The 24,323-nt window shown below is 49.9% G+C and overlaps 1 protein-coding gene and 1 long non-coding RNA gene across 2 annotated transcripts; one reads left to right on the top strand and one right to left on the bottom strand.

Annotated features, from left to right (window-relative positions):
- The first annotated feature begins 601 nt into the window (after positions 1–601).
- On the top strand, positions 602–24,241 carry LOC133339907 (cystine/glutamate transporter-like). The gene is made up of 12 exons (XM_061548028.1): positions 602–803; positions 5,440–5,566; positions 6,095–6,210; positions 7,068–7,193; positions 10,843–10,942; positions 12,896–12,940; positions 15,507–15,630; positions 16,662–16,768; positions 17,192–17,288; positions 19,190–19,339; positions 20,366–20,552; positions 23,332–24,241. Exons 1-12 carry the CDS (start codon positions 602–604, stop codon positions 23,394–23,396), a joined length of 1,446 nt encoding a protein of 481 aa, XP_061404012.1. The 3' UTR covers positions 23,397–24,241.
- On the bottom strand, positions 686–7,301 carry LOC133339916 (uncharacterized). Its single transcript, XR_009754798.1, has 3 exons — positions 7,184–7,301; positions 5,999–6,217; positions 686–796 (listed from the first exon to the last, which is right to left on the bottom strand). It is a non-coding gene; the product is annotated as an uncharacterized LOC133339916 (long non-coding RNA).
- Positions 24,242–24,323: the final 82 nt, after the last annotated feature.

Raw genomic sequence — 24,323 nt, 5'->3', positions numbered from 1 at the left:
CAATAAGTTATAATGTAACGCTGTAAGCCTCATTTTGGCGCCCCTTTACCTTGGCGCCCGGGGACATATGTACCCCCCTGCCCCCCCCCCCCCCCCAGCTACGCCTCTGCCACCACGGGCTCAATGCCTCGTCTGTACCATCTGAAAACGCGACGCTTTTCCTTGTTCATCTGTTTGCGCTCAACGTTAATGTAGGTCGCACAATAAATACGCTCACTCTCTATGCTCAATGCATCGGTTTTGACCAGGTTAGCTACGCGCTATTTAAGGGCCATTGCCCAAAAAGTGACTTGTATATATATTTGTTTTATCCTTTTAAGCCCACAGTGTTGATGAAGAATGTGCCCAGAGCTTTTATTGTCACGTGCTTGTGCACCACTGCCAACGCAGCAGCAGCATCATCAGCAGCAGCATCAGCAGCATCATCAGCGGCACCAGCATCATCAGCGGCACCAGCATCATCATCAGCAGCAGCATCATCAGCAGCATAATCAGCAGCAGCATCAGCAGCAGCATCATCATCAGCATCATCAGCAGCAGCATCAGCAGCACGTCGCGCGCGTAACTCGGCACGCGCGCGTCGCGCCGGACGAGAGCGGCGATGAAGCCACAGCGACACGCGGAGGAGGCCTCGCCGGTGAGGCTCGACCGCACCATTGGCTTCCTCTACGGCATCTTCATGCAAGTCGGGATGATCATCGGCAGCGGCATCTTCATCTCCCCGTCCGGCGTGCTGCGCCACGCGGGCTCCGTCGGGTGGGCGCTGCTCGTGTGGCTGGCCTGCGGCTTCCTCTCCCTGCTTGGTCAGTCAACAAACACCGTACATAGCCTTAGGTTTTTTCGGTAAAGTCACGTAGGTAAAACATTAAAATTAATAAAAGTAAAATAAAATAAAAATAAAATAAAAATCACGACGTTTCGGAGACAACACAAGCTTCCGTCTTCAGGTGGAACCGCCACAGCCACGACAGCTGTATCAATTAATTGAGAGATTGCAGGAGCTACCACTCCGTTTATATAATGGTTGGAGAGGGGGGAAGGGGCAAGTACAGCACACTGTACTTAACCAGACTGCTTAGAGACCTGGGAATTAAGGGCCAGAGCCAGCGTTCGGCAATCAAAGCTGTATCGGAGGCGGCAGAAGGCAGCAGTCAGTGGCTCTGGATGAAGAGGAAAGACCCCAGCTGGGCCCCAAAGTGAGAGGGCCAGGAGGTATGCAGTCAACAATGCTTGACTCAGGGAGGAGGACGCCCCTGCCATGCATAGTCCCATGGGATGTTGGCTACCAACAACAAGGCAACTCCTATGACTAATTGGGAATGGGACGCAAGCGTAGGATTGATCACCCTGTCGCTGGCCGCCTTTGGGGAGGGTGTATAGTATGAAAGGCCGAAACACCCTAGGAACCAAATGGTCACTACTGACGATGCGCTCCCCAAATTTCACCAGGCTCACTGTTCATGAACTCTTGGAAGTGCTTGCACAAAGGATAGTAACATCTCATCCTGTGTTCTTTGGAATCTTAAGAGGGTGAGCCTTTGTTATGGAGAGGTACGGTTTGTGACTCAACCTGTGACAAGGAGAAAACAACTGAACATGGTAAACCTGTAATAGTTGTCTGTCAAATAAGATTGGCCAAATAAGTGTAGTTAAATCTTTGTTGCATGGTTAATCACATCTTTCCAATTTTAATATTTTACCTACGTGACTTTACCGAAAAAACCTAAGAATATGAAAGCTTCAAATCTAGAATCGTACATAGCCCCCCCCCCCCCCCGGCCGGCCGGCCCCCCATGGTACAGGTTTATTGGGTTGGTTCGTGTAAATATCAATGTGTCGTTAAACCCGCCGCCACCTCACACAGCCAATTAGTAAGGGTTGTCACGTAAGGGGCCGTACATAAATGACGTCACGCACCTAAGGGGGGGGGGGGGGTCAGACATTTGTGACGAGGGGGGGGGGTGAGAAATGTGACGTCATATCAAAATGCGCAACTTTAAATAAATATAGACAACACGTTCTACACTGACAATAGTTTAAAGCGATTTGAAGCATGTTTTATTTTGGGGGGGCAGAGCTTTGTGACGTCATATTTGAGTGGGGGTCTGACTTTTTGTGATGCCGTGTGACGAGGGGGTCAAAAATCGTCAAAAATCGCGTGACGTCGTTTATGGACGGCCCCTAAACAGAACGTACTAGTACAGCACACCGGTGTGTTGGAGAGCAAAGCCCCATTTACAATTCGAGTCTGACGTTTCGCTGGTGATTATGACCAGCTTCATCAGGCGATAGCCATAATTGTGAAGATGTCCTCCCATGAGGCCGGTAGAGAGACAAGAGTGGATAATACGATAATACAGATGTGTGGCTGTCGCCTGATGCAGCTAGTTGTAATTACTGGCGAAACGTCGTACTCAGATTGTAAATGTTGTGGCTTGGCTCTCCAACACACCAGTGTGCTGTACTAGTGTAGTGACGTATATTGAGTCACTATGGCGTTAGCGCGGAGATATACTGGTGTAACTGTGCGTCTTAGAGCCTCTCTCTGTCACCAGAGTGCGTATGGCGCACGGGACAGTCTGGGTGAACCCAAGAGGGCACGTGACCAGCAGAGGATAAGGACGGGGGCCAGAAGGGGACAGAGGGGATATGTTATGTAAAGTTCCAGAACCTTAAATTTCGATTTAAAGCTTTCGTGACTGCAGGGATTCATCTTCTTGGTTCTTTCGGTAAAGTCACGTAGAAGGGAAGTAAGGGAAAAAATAATAAAATAAAACATAATAAAATAATTCTCACGACGTTTCGGCCACAATGCAAGCAGCCATCTTCAGGTGGAGAACAGGTCTGTCAAGTAGACAGTCACATCCACACTCTGTCTACTTGACAGACCTGTTCTCCACCTGAAGACGGCTGCTTGCGTTGTGGCCGAAACGTCGTGAGAATTATTTTATTATGTTGTATTTGTATTATTTTATTACTTCCCTTCTACGTGACTTTTCCAGAACCTTCTGGGAAGATCCCGAAGGGGGAGTGGCCGAGGGCGGAGCGAGGCCACGCCCAGGAGGATAAAGGGGAGGTCCCGGGAGCGTTCTGGGCTGTCTTTGGGAATCAACGCGCCGTGCTACGTTCTTCAGGCTTCGGTCGTCACACTCGATGTCGTGGGTCAGGCAGTACTTTACTGACCTGACCCGTTTATATAGTGGCCTTGTTGAGGTCGAGCTCCGTGGTAGTTACCACATAATTAGTTATCCCGAGTGTATATGTAGTTAATGTAGATACCCTGTTGGGGTGTATAATACACGTGTTGCCTCCAGGTTACAAGTGTCTGCCTCCGTGGGACCCACTACACTAGTAACGAATTGGCCACGTTCTGTTTACGTGACAACCCTTACTAATTGGCTGTGTCGGGTGGTGGCGGGTTTAACGACACATTTATATATTTACGCGATCTAACGCAAAAAAAACCTGTATCATAGATATTGGTCGCGAAAGCCTTCGCGTTAAACCGTACCGAACATTAGCCCTGACCCACAAATCCTTGCAAAAGGTATATATTTGGTGTTTGAACATCTTAACACCTGTTTTATTGCCAGATAGGGTAAAACCAATTCTTGTTTTCATACTGTACATACCCGGACCAACTCCTGTCCCATGACTCACATTCTCACAATCCACAGAGCTCTGTGCACGGTGTCTAACGTGTTTTTGAGGGTTTGTTTGGCACCTGGGAGAGGATTTTTTTTGTTAAACAAGTCAACAAAAACCATATGTACTACACCGGACAGGTGACAACCCTCCCAACATTCAGCGGCAACGCCACCTCTCTAAGCAACAGAACGATACTCAACAGAGCTCAACATAATTACGTAGAATCACCGATGCGCTCACTTGGCAGCGTTGAGACCGTGTGGAGGTCGAGGATGGCTCTGACCAACGTAGACCGTCGGGCGACCCAGTAGCCTTTGTTGGACGGGTCACAACACGCTGCCGTAAGTGACTAAAGGCGTTGTCTGTACGGCGTGGGCTAAAGGTGGCCCGCTTCTACACTGCAGACCTAACCGTGGCAGATTGTTTCAGTGAGCCTCGGATCTCTCAGCACGACTGTGCCGTGGATTGTGATCAAGTTCAACACTCGTGCGAGGTCTCTACACAAATCAATTCCTGCTACACAGATTCCGATTCTCAGATTGCCTGAGTCAAACCTCCGAAACGTCGTGATCTTTATTTTATTTTATTTTTATTAATTTTGATGTTTTACCTACGTGACTTTACCGAAAAAACCTAAGAATATGAATCCTTGCAGTCACGAAAGCTTCAAATCTAGAATCAATATTATACTCCTGTACCCTATGTGAGCGCTGCCACATGTCCCGCCCAAACCAATGCTGTTTACAGGAGTAAATATGTGCATTCTATACAATGTGTCAATATCCAGACCCAAGTTGTTCAGTCGGAGATGTTGCCTTGTTTTATTTTAAACCAAACCACATGGAATGTGGCCGATCTTAGATCTCAGAAGCTAAGCCCGGTTTGAGCCTGGTAAGTATTTGCAGACTGCTCGGGCTTAGCTGCAGTTACAAACTTGTTCCGCAGTGACGGTAAGTCCCCCGCGCGTGCGCTTGTGGTGGGTTTCTCCGGCTCGGATCCCTGCCACGTGATGCCAAACACCAGAGGTGTGGACTCGAGTCATGTGACTTGGACTCGAGTCAGACTCGAGTCATGAATTTGATGACTTCAGACTCGACTTGGACTTGCATAACAATGACTTTGTCCCACCTCTGAGGTGTGGACTCGAGTCATGTGACTTGGACTCGAGTCAGACTCGAGTCATGAATTTGATGACTTCAGACTCGACTTGGACTTGCATAACAATGACTTTGTCCCACCTCTGAGGTGTGGACTCGAGTCATGTGACTTGGACTCGAGTCAGACTCGAGTCATGAATTTGATGACTTCAGACTCGACTTGGACTTGCATAACAATGACTTTGTCCCACCTCTGCCAAACACTCATTGAATGATGCAGGGCCCTCCTGAAACAGGTCTTGAAATTTAGCGAAACTTTGCCTGGGTAAATAAAGCGCATTTTATTGCCATTCTCGTTATAGACTTTAACACCATCAATTACATTGATGGTGTAAAAGTGAAAATTATTCCTCCCACCAGAGCCGTCCCTCGGGTACATGGCGAATTGTGGCGACCACCCCGGGCCCCGTGCTTTGGGGGGCCCCGTGCTTTGATGTCACGATTTCGGTTGTAATTCTTCCGGTTTAGTTTGAAGATAGGGGGGGCACATGGTGGGATTTGCCCCGGACCCCGCACCCCGCTATGGACGACAGCCCTGCCCCCCACTTTTCATCAAAGGCTCACTGAGGTTTCGCGAGCGGCGCGCGATCTCTGGCGCGCCGATCACGAGCGAGCCGTCCGCGATGTTTCGCAGGTGCCCTTTCGTACGCGGAGCTGGGCACGACGATCCGCCAGTCCGGGAGCCACTACATCTACTTGAGAGAAACCCTCGGGACGCTCCCCGCCTTCCTCTTCCTGTGGGTTGAGTTCATCATCGTCAGGTGCTGCAATTCTACCGCACCTGCCCAACGGGTTGCGTGCAATCTTTCGTCTTCTTAGTCGATTTTTTTTAGCTCAGAGGTTCCCTCCACCGCGGTCCAATCGAAACCCGAGAACTTCGTGAAGGCAAGGGGTGGGTGGGGTGGGGTGGGGGGCATGAGGGCGAGCCTGTGGAGTCAATGGAAGCGTAGAGCTGGGGTTTCGTCCACATAGGAACCACGGTCGATCTTGAAGCCACGGAGTTTGTCGCCGAGCAGGAGGGGGCCGCGGGGCGGGGGCACAGGAGATGGGGGGCTGCAGGGGGCCAGCGGCGCGTGCACCCCACGCCTCTACTCCTCTCGCTGGGCAAATCACGAAAACAGAACGCATTAGAAGAAAAAACAAGCGCACACGTAACGCATTCTTGCTCATATTTCACCCTTGGTGCTACCCACCTGACGTTACTACACACAGGGCCAGACATCGTTGTGTTCTCGCTGCCGCGCGTCGGTAACGTGCGCAGAAACGTGACCCTCGCCCGTCTCCCGCAGGCCGTCGATCATGGCCGTGGTGTTCCTGTCGATGGGGCAGTACTCGCTGGAGGCGCTGTACTCGCCTTGCGCCGTGCCCCGAGTCGCCGTCAAGCTCCTCGCGATGGTCTCCATCTGTGAGTCCTTGGGGTGTGGTAGGAACACGCCAACGTTAGGGGCCACCGAGTTTGGGCAATCGTTGACTGACGGTTTTCTGGCCGTGGTTGCCGCGCCCGCTACGAATTCTACGATCTGCAGTTTGCACGAACCTCCCCCCCCCACCCCCCCATTATTCTAGCGGGCAGCACACGAGCAGAACCAGCTCCCGAACACCGACGCACGCTCTCCGTGCTGTTACACAACAGTTGTCGACCCACACGGTTCACCCCGTATTCTTGTACGGGGGAAATTGAGTTTTCAGGTCCATACGGCGAACAGCCGTTTCAATACGGGCAGCATTTATTTTGTCTCTTTGTTTGTGTTTCTCCCTTGTGATGGGACTTTGTAAGGATGCACGTTGAGATTTATAAGGGCACGGGGTGACCAATAAGGTCTTAATTGGTCTGTAATAATAATAATAAGGGATTGACAGGTGTTGTGTCACACCACGGCAGCTCCCCGATGGATCTGGATATTTATATAAAAAAATAGTTTCTGAACAAAGCCCCAAGTGGCCACAACGTGTCTACAGATGGCAAGGGTTGCTGCTTCTGCTGCGTGATTTGTGGGTTCCGTGCCCCGTTCACACAAAGCAGACTCTGCACACATCAAGGCGCGCAGGCCGGATTTACGTTGAACCGCTAAACTCGGCAGCGGGGTCGTAATCTTTGTCGAGTCGACACACACAAAAGTCACGGATTTCCTACCACCACGTACCGTTTAAGCCACGCGCAGAGCGTGATTACTGTTCGCGTGTATTAAATGCTCTAGACCGCCGCGGCTCTTTAAATCGCGTGCCATGCGGCACGTGCGCGCCCTCCCCGTGCACCGGCAGCGTTCGTGGTGTTTGTCAACACGTGGAGCTCAACGCTGTCGCTGCGCGTCCAGTCGTGCCTTTCGGTCAGCAAGCTGGCCGCCCTGGCCAGCATCATCGGCGTGGGAGTCGCTCACGTGGCGCGCGGTGAGTCCTCGCCTCCTCTCCGGGTGAAGTCCACCGTCGCACGTTCGCCCCCTAGAACCTCACCCTCACCCCCCCGGGGTCCGTCAGGAACGCTGCTGCTGCTTCTGCTGCTGGGCGAACGGAGCGGGAGCAGGAGGACGCCCAGGAATGAACATCTCGTTCAAGACCCCAACATTATTGCACCTCCCCCTGGCTTTGGCATTGCTCCTCGAAGGCGCTGTTCGTGCAACTTATAACACGATGTAACACGATTTTTGTTCCTGGGTAGTAAGTGTTATTTTCTAATTGCTTATGCCTCAAAAGTATAGAAAATGGCCATGATTCCCCACAAACCTTGCTTTTGTGACCAGGACTTTATGTGAAGGAATGACACAAATTCGCCCGTTTTCTCATTGAAAATATGTACATTTCAAAATATCAATGTCCTGATCACAAAAGCAAAGTTTGTTGGGAATAACAGCCATTTTCTGTACTTTTGAGGCATAAGCAATTACGAAATACCACTTACTAGCCAGAAACAAAAAAAATGTTTTTTTGTCCCACAGTGAGCTATCAATCGCATCGAAACATTGCCAGGCACGATGCACACGTCTCCTTCACGTATAGAAAACGAAAGACGCAAGTCACAGTTGTGCAACTGGCCATGCAGCCCAAACTACGGAACCACACAGTTAATCCATAGAGATACATAGAGACACGCAGAGACTCAGATATACATAGAGACACGCAGAGACTCAGAGATACATAGAGACACGCAGAGACTCAGAGATACATAGAGACCCACAGAGACTCAGAGATACATAGAGACCCATAGAGACTCAGAGATCCATAGAGACACGCAGAGACTCAGATATACATAGAGACACGCAGAGACTCAGAGATACATAGAGACACGCAGAGACTCAGAGATTCATAGAGACCCACAGAGACTCAGAGATACATAGAGACCCATAGAGACTCAGAGATCCATAGAGACACGCAGAGACTCAGAGATACATAGAGACCCACAGAGACTCAGAGATCCATAAAGACACGCAGAGACTCAGAGATACATAGAGACCCACAGAGACTCAGAGATCAATAAAGACACGCAGAGACTCAGAGATACATAGAGACCCACAGAGACTCAGAGATACATAGAGACACGCAGAGACTCAGAGATACATAGAGACACGCAGAGACTCAGATATACATAGAGACACGCAGAGACTCAGAGATACATAGAGACACGCAGAGACTCAGAGATACATAGAGACACGCAGATACTCAGAGATACATAGAGACACGCAGAGACTCAGAGATACATAGAGACACGCAGAGACTCAGAGATACATAGAGACACGCAGAGACTCAGAGATACATAGAGACACGCAGAGACTCAGAGATACATAGAGACACGCAGAGACTCAGAGATACATAGAGACACGCAGAGACTCAGAGATACATAGAGACACGCAGAGACTCAGAGATACATAGAGACCCACAGAGACTCAGAGATACATAGAGACCCACAGAGACTCAGAGATCCATAAAGACACGCAGAGACTCAGAGATACATAGAGACACGCAGAGACTCAGAGATACATAGAGACACGCAGAGACTCAGAGATACATAGAGACACGCAGAGACTCAGAGATACATAGAGACACGCAGAGACTCAGAGATACATAGAGACACGCAGAGACTCAGAGATACATAGAGACCCACAGAGACTCAGAGATACATAGAGACACGCAGAGACTCAGAGATACATAGAGACACGCAGAGACTCAGAGATACATAGAGACACGCAGAGACTCAGAGATCCATAAAGACACGCAGAGACTCAGAGATACATAGAGACACGCAGAGATTCAAAGATACATAGAGACCCACAGAGACTCAGAGATCCATAAAGACATGCAGAGACTCAGAAATACGTAGAGACACGCAGAGACTCAGAGATACATAGAGACCCACAGAGACTCAGAGATACATAGAGACACGCAGAGACTCAGAGATACATAGAGACACGCAGAGACTCAGAGATACGTAGAGACCCACAGAGATACAGACAAGCCACAGCCGAGCGGCCGTGGCCATGCAACCCAAACTATGGACCGACCGAACAGCAAACCCAGTCTAGTGTGAGTCCCTTCAACGGAAGAGGAACAGCAACACGACACGAACTCTCTCTCCCGAGGCCCTCTCTTTTCGTGGTCAGCAGACCTCGACAGCGGTCGCCCTTGCCAAGGAGGCAATGCTGCCCCGTGCCTCTCCGTGGGGCTATTCCTTCTCCAGGCAGCAACAATAGCAACAGTCCACGTGCGTTATGGAGCAGGTGGAAAATGTTCCCCTCTTCGAATATCCCCTCTGTCGGCTGCTTAAGAATAACAATGAAAATGTGCGTTTATAAGAGCGGCGTCGTTCGTGCAAATTTAATTTCAAAACGATGTTGCAGAATACTCTTTAGTTTTTTCGGTAAAGTCACGTTGGTATAAAATAAAAATAAATAAATTTAAATAAAAAACAGAATCAAAATAAATCAAATCACGCCGTTTCGGAAGCACGTCGTGATTTGATTTATTTTGATTCTGTTTTTATTTTTATTTTTTATTTTATACCTACGTATGAATCCCTGCAGTCACGAAAACTTAAGATCTAGATTGATGCTGCAGAATTTCTAACGTGCACGGTGTCTGTTGTAGAGACGCCAAAAGCCACACACAGGCGATAGGAAAGGCAGCCAAAACCGGCGTCAACAGGTGAAGAACAGGTCTGTCGGAAAGACAGCGTCTGAATGAACACCACCAAGCTTGGCAGCGTATATTTAAGCTGTGTTAGAGGACGAAGGGCGCCTTGACAAATGGATTTGCATATCAACAGATTTAGCATATGTATGCATATTTATGCTTAATTCATCTGTTGATATGCAAATTCCTTTGTGAAAGCGCCCTTCCCCCTCTAACACAGCTTAAATATACGCTGCCAAGCTTGGTGGTGTTCATTCAGACGCTGTCTTTCCCGCAGACCTGTTCTTCACCCGAGGACGGCTGCTTGCGTTGTAGCCAAAATGTCGTGAAAATTTTATTTTATTATTTTATTATTTTCCTTCTACGTGACTTTACCGAAAGAACCAAGAAGATGAATCACTGCAGTCACGAAAGCTTTAAATCGAAAAATTTCGGCGTCAACAATTGCCCAAGTTCTGTGGTCCTATATTGGTTTGTTTAGCCAACGCCACGAATGAGTGTTTACGCACGGCGTAGGAAAGCCATTGAGGCCGCCACCACACTGCGAATACTGCGAGCACTTTACAGCCGTGAAGTCTAACTCCATCACGCTCTATCGGAGCTAATGTGCTTCAGACGCGCTTAGTAATGTGTTCATGGTCTGTGGGTAAACAGTGTGAAAACGAAGAAGTTGTGGGGCGCAGGGTGACAGATTCGTGGATGTCCACGACCGCATTGAGTGCGCGGCAGAGACGGAGACATCCGTGGAGCGGCAGCACCAATGAATGGCGGTGTGCAGCACCACCACCACTGGGAGACGATACCGACGCAGCACTGGGGCAGAGCATCGATTGAAACGTCTGATTGTGTGACGCTTTGCATTTCCCGTTGCTGTGTCTAATGCGTGCGACGTGAGAGCCTTCCGACTTCCCCGCAGGGCGGACAGAATATTTCGAGAACGCCTTCGACACCGCAGACAGCCGCCCGGGGAGTCTGCCGCTGGCGTTTTACTCGGGGATGTTCGCCTACTCGGGGTGGTGCGTGAGCCTCGCACCGGCTCACGACGCTCGGCTCGGCACGACGCAGTGCGCGAGTCGAGGCCGCAGTATGCGGCGCTGTTACCATCACCCTGGTGGCGTGCTGACGGTTCAGAGTAAACCCTGACTTCGTGACTTCACCGCTTTCTTAAGAAGACTCGAGGGGGACCAAGGCTGGATCCGTCGCTTCAACGAGAGATGAGCTCTGTTAGCGCTCTAGATTTGAAGTTTTCGTGACTGCTCCAGCAACAGTAATTTTGCTGGAGCAGTCACACCCGATGACGGATGCTTGTGTTGCTTCCGAAACGTCATGATTTAATTTAGTTGTTTTATTTTTTTTCATTTTGTTTTCACACCTACGTGACTTTACCGAAAAAACAAAGAGTCTGTTACCGTTGTTATCGTAGCCTGGTCGCTGCGCTGCACGTGGCCGCTGTCTGTGATCCAGCGCTGTGCAGGCAGCAGCAGCGAGGGTTGATGGATCACCGCACGAAACGTTGCGAGAACTCCCCTTCCCGTGGGGGTTGAGGAGGAGGTTTATATCCTGGCTCGCCAGGAGAAGGCATTAGAGCAAAAATGTGGACTCCCACCAGTTACGAGTTTTCCCAGGTTTACTGTTTTCTCTCACGCGTATCAACACCGATAGCACCTTCATGTGTAATGGAATGCAGAGCTCGGGCGATTCCTGGCACTGGATCAACGCGTGGCTGACTTTCTGCTCGCCTGTGACTCCTCCCAGCCTAGGGCATCGTCCTCTCCTTACGAGAGCTGGGAGCGAACACCGCGTTACGAGTTGATATCGTCGTCACATTTGTAACAAAAATGAGAGAGGAAAGTGCAGACGCAATTTACTCTCTCATTGGACGCTTGCGAGCCATGTTTAGGGGAAATTAACAAGCAAGTACGTCATTTAGACCTCCTTTGCCAGTACCAAAATGTAATAATAGGCTTTTTCCCCTTTTTTCTGGCAACAAAACTGAAAAGCCGTCCCTTGGTGTGGACCAATCAATATATTATCATAGTATGTTTTTTGTTTGCACTCGACTGCAAGTATTGTGGTTAATGCACACGTGAATCTTCGTAAAAAAAGGTTTCAGTTGTGTTGCCAGAAAAAAGGGGAAAACCCCTGTTATTATAAGCAAGTACGTATTAAGTAAAAATGCACAATTAGCGAGTTTAGAGGAGCTGTAAGGTAGTAAACCTATTCACAGTACACGGGAGTAGGGGTCGTCCATAAATGACGTCACGCACTTAGGGGGGGGGGTGAGACATTTGTGACGATGTGTGACGAGGGGGGGGGGGAGTTGAGAAATGTGACGTCACATCAAAATGCGCAACTTTAAATAAATATAGACAACACGTTCTGTTTAGTTAAATATACTTTTTAATAAATGTTTTCTCCTACAACATCAGAGTGCAGCGCCACATTAAATACGCACTACAATGACAATAGTTTAAAGCGATTTGAGCATGTTTTTTTTTTTGGGGGGGGGTCATATTTGAGGGGGGTCTGACTTTTATTGACGCCGTGTGACTAAGGGGGGGGGGGTCAAAAATCGTCAAAAATCGCGTGACGTCATTTATGGACGACCCCGTACTGGCGAGACGACGTGCCCAATCTTGCCGCGGGTCGCGAATAGGGAATTAGTATGCATCTAGTGACTCGCCAATATGCGAAATTCGCAAATCCAGAACTCGTGAATAGCGACGGTTTTACTGTAATACCACAAATTCACCTTTTAGCGTCTCCAGTGATGTCACCCGTGTTGAACTCAATCACCGCACTTCAGCAGTTTGTTTTGTGGACATGCATTGCGCTAAAAGCCGATAGTCTTTGGGATGCGTGGGGTGAAGTGGGGGGTTGGATAATCTGTAGGGGGCTGATATTTCTGGAGCGATGCTCACAAGCCAAGTCCACTGGATCACTTTCTTCTTTGCCCTTGTGTTGTGCAGGGCGTCTCTCAACGCCGTCACGGAGGAGGTGAAGCGCCCAGAACGGTAACGCAGAGACACGCGGCCAGAGGTCGCAAACGGGTTTTGATTCCTTACCCGTACCCGGGTACGGGTAGCCGGCTATCGGGTAGGGTACGGGTATCGGGTACCCGGTTGCGACCTCTGCACGCGGCTCCGCTGTCTCCGCTGTCTCCTCTGCTGCCCGATATTCAGCTCCATTCCCGTGATGGGCATCAGCGTGCGCAGCGATCACTTCCCAAGAAGTGCCTCTTGTTTTGTTTACCACAGTGGCGTCGTGATTGCCTGAGTTGACGCCCCCCAACCCTCTCTCTCATCTGGGTTTTAAACTCATAGCCATCGTCCGGCTGCGAGTAGGATGGCAGTTTCAGCTGCAGCAGTAGCAGCGCCAGCAACAGTGTCAGTAGCTGCAGCAGCAGTAGCAGCAGCGCCAGCAACAGTAGCAGCAGCGTCAGTAGCTGCAGCAGTAGCAGCAGCAGCGTCAGTAGCTGCAGCAGTAGCAGCAGCAGCGCCAGCAACAGTAGCAGCAGCGTCAGTAGCTGCAGCAGTAGCAGCAGCAGCGTCAGTAGCAGCAGCGTCAGTAGCTGCAGCAGTAGCAGCAGTAGTAGCAGCAGCAGCGTCAGTAGCAGCAGCGTCAGTAGCAGCAGCAGTAGCAGCAGCGTCAGTAGCTGCAGCAGCAGCGTCAGTAGCTGCAGCAGTAGCAGCAGTAGCTGCAGCGTCAGTAGCTGCAGCAGTAGCAGCAGCGTCAGTATCTGCAGCAGTAGTAGCAGTAGCGTCAGTAGCTGCAGCAGCAGCGTCAGTAGCTGCAGCAGTAGCAGTAGTAGCAGCAGCGTCAGTATCTGCAGCAGCAGCGCCAGCAGCAGTAGCAGCAGCAGTAGCAGCAACATCAGTAGCAGCAGCAGCATCAGTAGCTGCAGCAGTAGCAGCAGCGTCAGTAGCTGCAGCAGCAGTAGCTGCAGAAGTAGCAGTAGCAGCAGCAGCAGCGTCAGTAGCTGCAGCAGCAGTAACAGCAGCAGCGCCAGCAGCAGCAAGAGAAAAGCCAGATTGAGTCTCCTCGTGGGTTTTAGTTGAACAAGTCTGAGATGGAGTCTTCTGATTCTATCTTGTGTCCTGAAGCCAAAGTTACACTTATCTTTGCTTGACGTTGAATACCGTAGTTACCATTCATCTCGCTGACATATTCTTTGGAAATATTCATACAATAGTTGTTTTAATCTTGATTTGAAGCTTTCGTGACTGCAGGGATCCATACTCTTTGTTTTTTCGGTAAAGTCACGTAGGTAGAAAACATAATAAAAAATAATAGATCCTCAGAGGACGATTGCTTGTGTGGCGATAGAAACGTCTTGATCTATTATTGTGTCCACCTACGTGACTTTACCGAAAGAACCAAAGAGTATAGTTTTAATATTTTACGCCGTATCGCGTGTACACTACTTTTATCACCTGGTGCACACGTGGAAAATCAAAGACTCTCTCCTGTGTGCGAGTGCGGGCACAAACACCACATCGTGGACCACTGAAATTCGTACTGCCCCAAACATACATTTGAAGGCAGTGAGTGGGTTAGGGGGTGGGTGTTTGAGTGGGTTGGTGAGTGGGCGGGTTGGTCAGTGACTGGGTGAGTGTGTGGATGAGTGAGTGGGTGGATGAGTGAGTGGGTGGGTGATTTGGTGAGTTGGTGAGTGGGTGAGTGATTTGGTGAGTGAGTGAGTGGGTGAGTGATTGGCTGAGTGGGTGAGTTGGTGAGTGGGTGAGTGGGTTGGTGAGTTGGGTGAGTGGGTTGGTGAGTGGGTTGGTGAGTTGAGTGAGTGATTTGGTGATTTGGTGAGTGGGTGGGTGAGTGAGTGGGTGAGTGGGTGAGTGAGTGAGTGAGTGGTGAGTGAGTGGGTGAGTGATTTGCTGAGTGTGTGAGTGGGTTGGTGAGTTGAGTGAGTGATTTGGTGGGTGAGTGAGTGGTGAGTGAGTGGGTGAGTGAGTGGCTGAGTGATTTGGTGAGTGGGTGAGTTGGTGAGTGGGTGAGTGATTTGGTGAGTGGGTGGGTGAGTGATTTGCTGAGTGTGTGAGTGGGTTGGTGAGTTGAGTGAGTGATTTGGTGGGTGAGTGAGTGGTGAGTGAGTGGGTGAGTGAGTGGGTGAGTGGGTGAGTGAGTGAGTTGGTGAGTGGGTGAGTGATTTGGTGAGTGGGTGGGTGAGTGAGTGGGTGAGTGGGTTGGTGAGTTGAGTGAGTGATTTGGTGGGTGAGTGAGTGGTGAGTGAGTGGGTGAGTGATTTGGTGAGTGGGTGAGTGATTTGGTGAGTGGGTGAGTGATTTGGTGAGTGGGTGAGTTGGTGAGTGGGTGATTTGGTGATTTGGTGAGTGGGTGGGTGAGTGGTGAGTGAGTGAGTGGGTGAGTGAGTGGCTGATGATTTGGTGAGTGGGTGAGTGAGTGGGTTGGTGAGTGGCTGAGTGATTTGGTAAGTGGGTGAGTGAGTGGGTGAGTGGGTTGGTGAGTTGGTGAGTGGGTGAGTGATTTGGTGAGTGGGTGGGTGAGTGGGGCCGGGGCGACGCTCCTGATGCTGAGACACGAACCCCTGCACCACCCCCGGCGCAGCACGATCCCGGTGGTGATCTGCGCCTCGCTGGCCATCGTGACCGTCACCTACCTCCTCGCCAACGCCGCCTACTGCGCCGTGCTCACCCCGTCGCAGATCCTCGGCTCCGCTGCCGTGGCCCAGGTGAGCGCGCGAGCTTCGTCTCCACGTGGATTCCGCGAGCGTCGGTGGTGGCGGCGGCGGTCAGCGGCGCTCCGCGGATCCCAGTTGAGGAAGCAATCATCCCCGTCTCGGGTGACGTGTACTGGTGAGCTAATTGATCCGGTAACTGGGACGCAAGACAACAGCATGGTGGTGATGCTGCTGCACCATCGCTGGGTTCCACCAGACCAGTTCCCCAAGGAATCTTAGTGAGCCAACGCATTCCAGTTTCTTCGCGGGGTCTGTTTACGAGTGCGTGGGCCTCTATGCGAATCTGTGGGAAGCTGCGTCTGTGGGTCTCAGTGCGAGTCTGTGGAACTATTTGAATCTACGGGGAGATGAATCTGTGGGTCTCTGTACGAGTCCTTGGGTCTCTATGTGAATCTACGGGGAGCTGAGTCTGTGGGTCTCTGTACGAGTCCTTGGGTCTCTGTGAATCTACGGGGAGATGAATCTGTGGGTCTCTGTACGAGTCCTTGGGTATCTATGTGAATATACGGGGAGCTGAATCTGTGGGTCTCTGTACGAGTCCTTGGGTCTCTATGTGAATCTACGGGGAGATTAATCTGTGGGTCTCTGTACGAGTCCTTGGGTCTCTATGTGAATCTACGGGAAGCTGAGTCTGTGGGTCTCTGTACGAGTCCTTGGGTCTCTATGTGAATCTACGGGGAGCTGAGTCTGTGGGTTTCTGTACGAGTCCTTGGGTCTCTATGTGAATCTACGGGGAGATTAATCTGTGGGTCTCTGTACGAGTCATTGGGTCTCTATGTGAATCTACGGGGAGCTGAGTCTGTGGGTCTCCGTGAGAGTAAACTACGGTGAAGCCACTGCCAGCGCTGTCCGGTTCCTCGATGAAGCCCCCTTGGATGTCCTCACCCGAGTCGACGATGTCCTCTCTCGCGTGGAGACAGCTGCCTGCCCCCCACGTCGTGGCCCTGAGCGCACAACGCGCAACGCCGTCGGTGTCGTGCCCGCGACGCTCTCGACGGTAACCCAAATCCCGACATTTGCAGACATTCGCCGAAAACACCCTGGGCAATGCGTTCTCTACGATCGTACCCCTCTGCGTGGCCCTGTCCTGCCTGGGCGGCAGCATGGGCTCGTATTTTACATCACCCAGGTGAGACGTGCACACGTGAAAACACCACGCAACGCGGCGTTCCACGTTCGTATGAGAGACAATTCCACGTTCCTCTGACGGGCAAAATATTTTTTCTCGCCTAATTATTATTACTATTTTTATTACGATTACACGTGTGTCACCGGGAAAGCCTCGCTGAGTCTCACCACACACTATGTCAGGAGCGCAGTCAAACCCCGCGACAAAGTTCGAGGCTCCCTTGACGGACCGCCTTGACCAGCTCGTTCTGGCGTCTCGCCCCATTGCGTCGCGCGAGCTGTAAGCTTCTGCCACCGCGGCAGTCGAAGGTCGGGAACAAAATTACGATCCAAGGGAACGACGACGCCGATGTCGTGGGTAGGCGAAGGCTCGGATCGCGAGCTGGCGCACGCCAACGGAACGCCACCCTCCCCGCCGTTGCAGGCTGTTTATGGTGGCGTCGCGGCAGCGCCACTGGCCGAGCATCTTCAGCATGATCCACGTGAGGAGGCGGACCCCCTGCCCGGCCATGCTGCTGCTGGTGAGCCTCAACGCCGAGTGGCGGCGGCGCTGCCGCTCGTCCCGCGGCGTCGGCGTGCGCGTGGCGGTGTCATCGTGCGCGTGGCGGTGTCATCGTGCGCGTAGCAGTGTCATCGCGAGCGCGGCGGTGTCATCGCGAGCGCGGCGGTGTCATCTTGCGCGCGGCGGTGTCATCGCGAGCGCGGCGGTGTCATCGCGAGCGCGGCGGTGTCATCTTGCGCGCGGCGGTGTCATCGCGAGCGCGGCGGTGTCATCGCGAGCGCGGCGGTGTCATCTTGCGCGCGGCGGTGTCATCGCGAGCGCGGCGGTGTCATCGCGAGCGCGGTGGTGTCATCGCGAGCGCGGCGGTGTCATCTTGCGCGCGGCGGTGTCATCGCGAGCGCGGCGGTGTCATCGCGCGTGTAGCGGCCGCAGCACTGGGAGAGGAACCCCCCCCCACCTCTCTTTTTTTACGATCAGCGGAAACAAGAAGATGCTCGGTGTCGTCGGCACTTTGCTTCGTTCATCATTTCGTATCTTTTAAAAAAATAACTTTGCTTTATGTAAACCCCCACCTCTCGCTCACTCTCTCGCTCACTCTCTCGCTCTCTCTCTCGTTCTGCACGCAGCCCTTCTCGCACTCTAACGGCCTCCGACGGGTAGCTCATAACTGCATGCAGAGCTCACCTCTCTTTCTTGCAGGAGCTCTGAGCATTTGTCGATGAACCCGTTGGTCAGACACAAAGGACCAGAATGAAATCAATCAAAACAACTCGATGAGGACATTTGGTGTTTGTTCCATTCCCCAGGGCGAGGCTACCCTAGCTTTGTCTTGCCACAGGCGGTGAAGACGTTGCTTTGCGGTCGAGTCGTGAGGCCATTTGTACGTTACCCTGTGCACAGTAGTACTTGTGGATGAGAGAAGGTTTGGGATCCCAGGCAGGCGGCGGTCACTCCAGGCTGTGAGGTGCGGTTGTGCAATCTGCTGTCCCGCTGGGAGAGTAGCGATGCGTGGACTGCGATCCAGCACTTTGGAGGTAGCGATGGTTAGTGGATCACGCACATATGTTGCGAAACTCCCCTTTGTCGAGGAGGTGCCATACCCTGGCTCGCCAGGAGAAGGGAGTACAGAAAGTGTGAACTCCACTCAATGTGTTCCATCTGTATGGGATATCGTGTTTCCCCCTGGAGACGCGTGGGTTATCTTTGGGTGCTCCGGTTTTCTCCCACATGTAAACGCTTAATATCCAGGGTGCTTCAAAAAAAGTGTGAACACTTCTGAGAATTTGCAACAATACCTCGAGAAATGTGCCTCCGGGCTCTGGAGACCACCTGGAGAAGAAGATTCCAGGCATTCCAGGTATGATTCCAGGCATGCATTGACAACGATGGCGTCATCTGGTCCAACACCATGTGAGACTAGGCTCTAAGGAAAGCTGTCTCGGGTGTGGACCAATCAACTTCAAGGACAGTGCATACATTATCAGAGTTATGTTTTTTGTTTGCATTGTGGCTGCAGGTATTGTGGTCTATGCAAACATGACTCCTTGTGAAAAAAAAGCTGTCAGTTTTGTTGCCAGATAGAAGGGTAAAAACCAATTATCATATTTTTTACTGGCAAATGAGGTTCCAGTGGTGAGTGGAGACTCTGACTTTTTGCAGCTATGGACATACATCTGTTATCACGTTGCAGTGTATTATCATTTCCATAAAACACGATAGTCCCATAAAAAGTGTTAACATCTTTTTGAAGCACCCTGTCGAGAGGGCCGCAGAGCTCGGGCAATGTTTGGCACCGGCTCACCGCGTGGCTGCCTTCCCGTCTGCCCGTGGCTCCTCCCGCTTCCGAGTCCCCCCCCCCCCTCTCTCGCTCTCTGTACGGCGCGTTACAAGCTGAATCTATGGTCGCCATCATCCCAACAGCTGCCACTGCTGCTCTGCTTGATGTGGCTGGGGGACGTGCACGCGCTGATCAACTACTGCAGCGGCCCCCAATGGTTCTTCGTCGGCCTCGTGTCGCTCGGCCTCGTGTACCAGCGAGTACGGCGGCCCGATCTTCCGCGCCCCTTCAAGGTACCGGGCGAGCCGGACCGCTCAGGTTGGGCCACGTAGGGTTCCGATCCATGCCGCGCGCGATGCAAAAGAGCTATCCCTGTCAAAGCCGTGCGCGTTAACGCCGTTATTCTTGTACGGGGAAATTGAGTTTTCAGGTGCAATAACGGCGTACAGACGTTTCAATACGGGCAAAAAAAATAATAGTTATCTATTTGTTTGTGTTTCTCCCTTTTGATGATGGGACTTTGTAGGACGAACGTCGAGATGTATAAGGGGCCGTCCATAAATGACGTCACGCACCTAGGGGGGGGGGGTCAGACATTTGTGACGAGGGGGGTTTGAGAAATGTGACGTCACACCAAAATGCACAACTTTAAATAAATATCGACAACACGTTCTACTTAATTAAATAGACTTTTAAATAAACGTATTCTCCTACAACGTCAGAGTGCAGCGCCAAATTAAACACGCACTACAATGACAATAGTTTAAAGCGATTTGAAGCATGTTTTATTTTCAAAATGGAAATCTGGTTTTGGGGGGGGGGGGGGGTGACAGAGCTTTGTGACGTCATATCTAAAGGGGGGCTCTGACTTTTTGTTACGCCGTGTGACGAGTGGGGGGGGGGGGGGGGTCAAAAATGGTCCAAACTCGCGTGACGTCATTTATGGACGGCCCCATATGGCACGGGGATGACCAACAAGGTCTGACATTTTCTGCAATAAGGTAGGGCACTTGATACAGCAAATCTAGCTGTGACGGTCCCACCTGATGACGGAGACTTGTGTTGCCTGCGAAACGTCGTGATTTTTATTTTATTTTTATTTTACTTTTATTAATAAAAAAATTTTACTTACGTGACTTTACCGAAAAAACCTAAGAACACTGACAAGGGGTTGACAGGTTACGAAATAGCGCACACGCTCCAGCTTGTACGCCCGGTGCCGCTGCCGCTGCTGCCGCTGCTGCTACCGCTGCTGCTGCTGTAACCCGCCCACCACCACTTAGTGACACGTGGGCGCCGTCTCTCGCTTCGCCTCCAAGGTGCCCCTGGCGGTGCCAGCGCTCTTCTCGTGCTGCTGCCTCGGCATCGTCGCGTGCTCCGTCTACTCGTCCCCCGCCAACCTGGGCATGGGCGCCCTCATCACGCTGAGCGGCGTGCCCGTCTACGCCGCCTGCCTCACGGAACGCGGACGGAGCGCGTGGCCGGAGCGCGTCCGGCGCCGCGCCGGTGCTGACCCCGCGGGGGGGCGGGGGGGGGGCACGTGGAGCTCGCGAGACGCTGATGCCACGATGCCGTGGTGGAGAGGAGAAGTTCTCTGAACGAGCAACCCTGTTAACGACGAGCCCATTGTGTAGTTTATAGTGTATATTGGTGTAGTGTAGTGTATAGTGTAGTGTATAGTCGTGTAGTGTATAGTGTAGTGTATAGTGGTGTAGTGTATAGTGGTGTAGTGTATAGTATATAGTGGTGCAGAGGAGAAGCCCTCTGAACGAGCACCCCTGTTAACAATTAGTCGCTTAACGACGGGCCTCTATAGAGCCCAATGTGTAGTGTATAGTGTAGCGTATAGTGCAGTGTATAGTAGTGTAGTGTATAGTGTAGTGCAGTGTATAGTGTAGTGTATAGTAGTGTAGTGTATAGTCGTATATAATAGTGGTGTATAGTCGTGTAGTGTAGTGTATAGTGCAGTGTATAGTAGTGTAGTGTATAGTGTAGTGCAGTGTATAGTGTAGTGTATAGTAGTGTAGTGTATAGTCGTATATAATAGTGGTGTATAGTCGTGTAGTGTATAGTGTAGTGTATAGTAGTGTAGAGTAGAAGCCCTCTTAACGAGCACCCCTGTTAACGATTAATCGCTTAACGACGGGCCTCTATAGAGCCCAATGTGTTCGCTTATCGAGCATTCCCCTGTTAACGACTTGCCATTAACAGGTTCAGTAAATATTAATTAATGCGTTGATTTACCATTTTTCTTTCAATTGAAAGTGAGTATCTTGACTCAAAGCTTTCGTGACTGCAGGAATTCATATTCTCTGGGTCTTTCGGTAAAGTCACGTAGATATGTAAAAAATAAATGTATTTTAACCTATTTTCTTTGAACCGATCTACGTGACTTTACAGAAAGACCCAAATCATATTTATGTATATTTACGTATTATAACATCCATTATTTAAATATGATCAAGTACGTTTTTTGAGTGAAAAAAGTAACTTTCGATGCCATCTGAACGCATTAAGCCTTTAACATCTATTTCCTATACTCACTTAACGACACAATTACTTCTGAATGTGCATTAACCTGTGCTCATATGAACCACCAAAAACAAACTTCATTAGCATCAGTGTGGAGAATATAAGTAACAAAATAAATACGTTAACAATACGCCTCCTTTCCATTAGAGGCCGATCGAAACTGAATTTCAGACCGAAAGTTAAAAATTGACTTTCGGCCGAAACCGAAAGGTATATAACCGAAGTTACCGAACACAAGATTTATGAAATATGTCATGATGCAATGCTACTTTAATTAAAAATAAATCTAGAACTAATCATTCAGAGCCTGCAGTAAGAGTCGCTAAATATCAAATCTTTAGGTGTTACTTACTTAGTAATTATATCCAAACCAACGAATGTTGTAGTTAAGAAACAAGTTTTTCCGCATTCAGTCGTATATACATTAGCAGACCATGGTTGCGGCTGTAACCTCGCTCCCAAGCTGCTGCTGCTGCTGACTGTGTGTGTTTGCAGCCTATCGCATAAGATTGCCTAGCGCCGACTGACCGGCCCATAGGCAGTGATAGACGTAGCACTAGCGTTATATTCTACAAATAGATCTTCGGTTGACGAAAGACGACCGAAAGTCAATATTAGTTTCGGCCAAAACCAGACCAAAAGTTAAACATTGACTTTCGGCCGAAACCATGCAGGCCATTTGCCAACTTTCGGCGCCGAAACCGAATATCAGTCGGCCTCTACTTTCCATAGATCTCTCTCCACTTAAACGCGAAAATCTTAAGCTTTTTGTACACATTGCATCGGCCACAATGGCCTTCTGGGAGTGCATTTATTCAGCAGCATTGGTTGAATGCGAGCAAACTCTGAAAAGTTTCCACGACAATCAGTGCCTCATCAGAAAAGTCAGGTTTGCTGAACTCCAACGCTGAACTTTGTTATCGGCAAGGACCCTGTTCGATACGGGTCCTGGTTGTGTTGAACTACGGCCCACACCTGACACACAGAGGCCCATGTGAGACAGATAATTTAATAAATAAACCTGCGCTCATGCGAATCTGTTCTTTATTCTCATTAGCATGGATAATCCTCACCCTGGGTATTCTAACAGATGATCTAGTTATTTTATTTCATATAATGGGCTTTGAAGAATGAAATATGCACACTTTCATGAATTATTCAGTTTGCATTCACTTAAATGGGGGCCAATACAGAAATACTCTGACCTGCGCGTGGAGATCGGGGGTGCAAGAGGTGATAGGTTAACTCAGGAGCACTACCCGTCTTGAATCGTAAATCAGCGAGTTTCTCTCGTGCATTTTGAATCAAATCTATAAACGACGAGAAAACTGAACAAGTAAACCCGTAAAAACAAATTTTTTCACTATAAATCCTTTATATGCGTGGCATCGGGGCGGCTAGAGTCCTCTCGTCCTCTGGCTTGAGATGGCTGCCACCTATGGGTCAGATGATTGTCTGGCAGCATTAAACAATTGGTAATTAAATATTTTAAAAAATTTCCCTAAACAGTGTAAAATTTTGAAACATTTTTTTCACGAAAATGCATTGTCACGCACGAGTCTGTGTGCAAAATGTCAGCTCGATTGGATCACGGGAAGTGGGTTAAAACACGACCGAAAGATTTGCACGGTCCTAAGCAAGCAAGCGAACTTAATATAAAGGATTTAAAAATAGCGTAAGCCGGAAAAGCATGAATTTCAAAGACGTGGCTCTTCACTGCAATAATTAATTTGCATCGTTTCCATCTCCACAGAGTGGATCACTCAGGAGCTGCAGTTACTCATGGAGGTGGTACCACAGGAGGAGACCAACTACTGATTTCAACTGACCCAGGAGCAAAGCATCAGCACAAGATTTCAAATGAAACCGATCATACGAACCGGTATTAGGAGGCAACTACTTACACAGTCCTCACTTCTGCTAGTGGGGCACATTTTTCTGCCAAGACACAAATTGCACCCGACCCAAGTTTGACAAATCGCCACCACTTTTTGTGACAAGCCACAAGGAATGAGCATCCAATTGGATAAACGAGCCAAAAGTCTTCCAAGCGACCTGACAATGAAGTGTTTCTTTACTTTTCGTTGTCGGTGTTGTGGGCGAATTGTCTCGTTACAGTTTGGCCAGTGGGAAGCGTACAATTTGAAAATCCCCTCACAGACCACGGTCTGTAAACATGACACCACTTCAACTCGACCGAGTTGTGCAACAGATAATTTTGGCAATTTCAAAACTTAACACTTTCAATAAATGCAATGGACATCTTCATTTTTGTAAACCACTTGATTCGTACAATGCAATATTAAAACGTGTATCGGAAGCTATTTCTAATCCTTTATATTTAGTTCGCTTGCTTGCGCGCTTACGACCGTGCAAATCTTTCGGTCGTTTTTTAACCCACTTTCCGTGATCCAATCGAGCTGACATTTTGCACACAGACTCGTTGTGCGTGACAATTAATGTTCGTGAAATTTTTTTTCCAAAATGTTACACTTATTAGGAAAAAATAAATTATATTTAATTACCAATTGCTTAATGGTGGCAGGCAATCATCTGACCCATAGGTGGCAGCCATCTCAAGCCAGAGGACGAGAGGACTCTAGCCGCCACGCATAGAAAGGATTTATAGTGAAAAACTTTGTTTTTACGGGTTAATTTTTTATGAACGAGTTTGACCGTTTGTCCGCAATGGAGATGAGCCCTCGTGTATCCGCTCGGCTCCACTGTCACGTGTTGCGATTGGTC

Source organism: Lethenteron reissneri, chromosome 9 (assembly GCF_015708825.2).
Source record: "Lethenteron reissneri isolate LAM-NWPU_2019-01 chromosome 9, ASM1570882v1, whole genome shotgun sequence".
Taxonomy (NCBI): Eukaryota; Metazoa; Chordata; class Hyperoartia; order Petromyzontiformes; family Petromyzontidae; genus Lethenteron; species Lethenteron reissneri.
The sequence above is the reverse complement of the archived record's forward strand: the minus strand, read 5'-3'. Positions and strand labels throughout refer to the sequence as shown.

Coding starts and splice junctions, on each gene's coding strand:
- LOC133339907 (XM_061548028.1), top strand. CDS start 602: ATGAAGCCACAGCGACACGCGGAGGAGGCCTCGCCGGTGAGGCTCGAC. Junction 7,194..10,842: donor AGTCGCTCACGTGGCGCGCG/GTGAGTCCTCGC, acceptor ACTTCCCCGCAG/GGCGGACAGAATATTTCGAG. Junction 19,340..20,365: donor ATCTTCCGCGCCCCTTCAAG/GTACCGGGCGAG, acceptor TTCGCCTCCAAG/GTGCCCCTGGCGGTGCCAGC.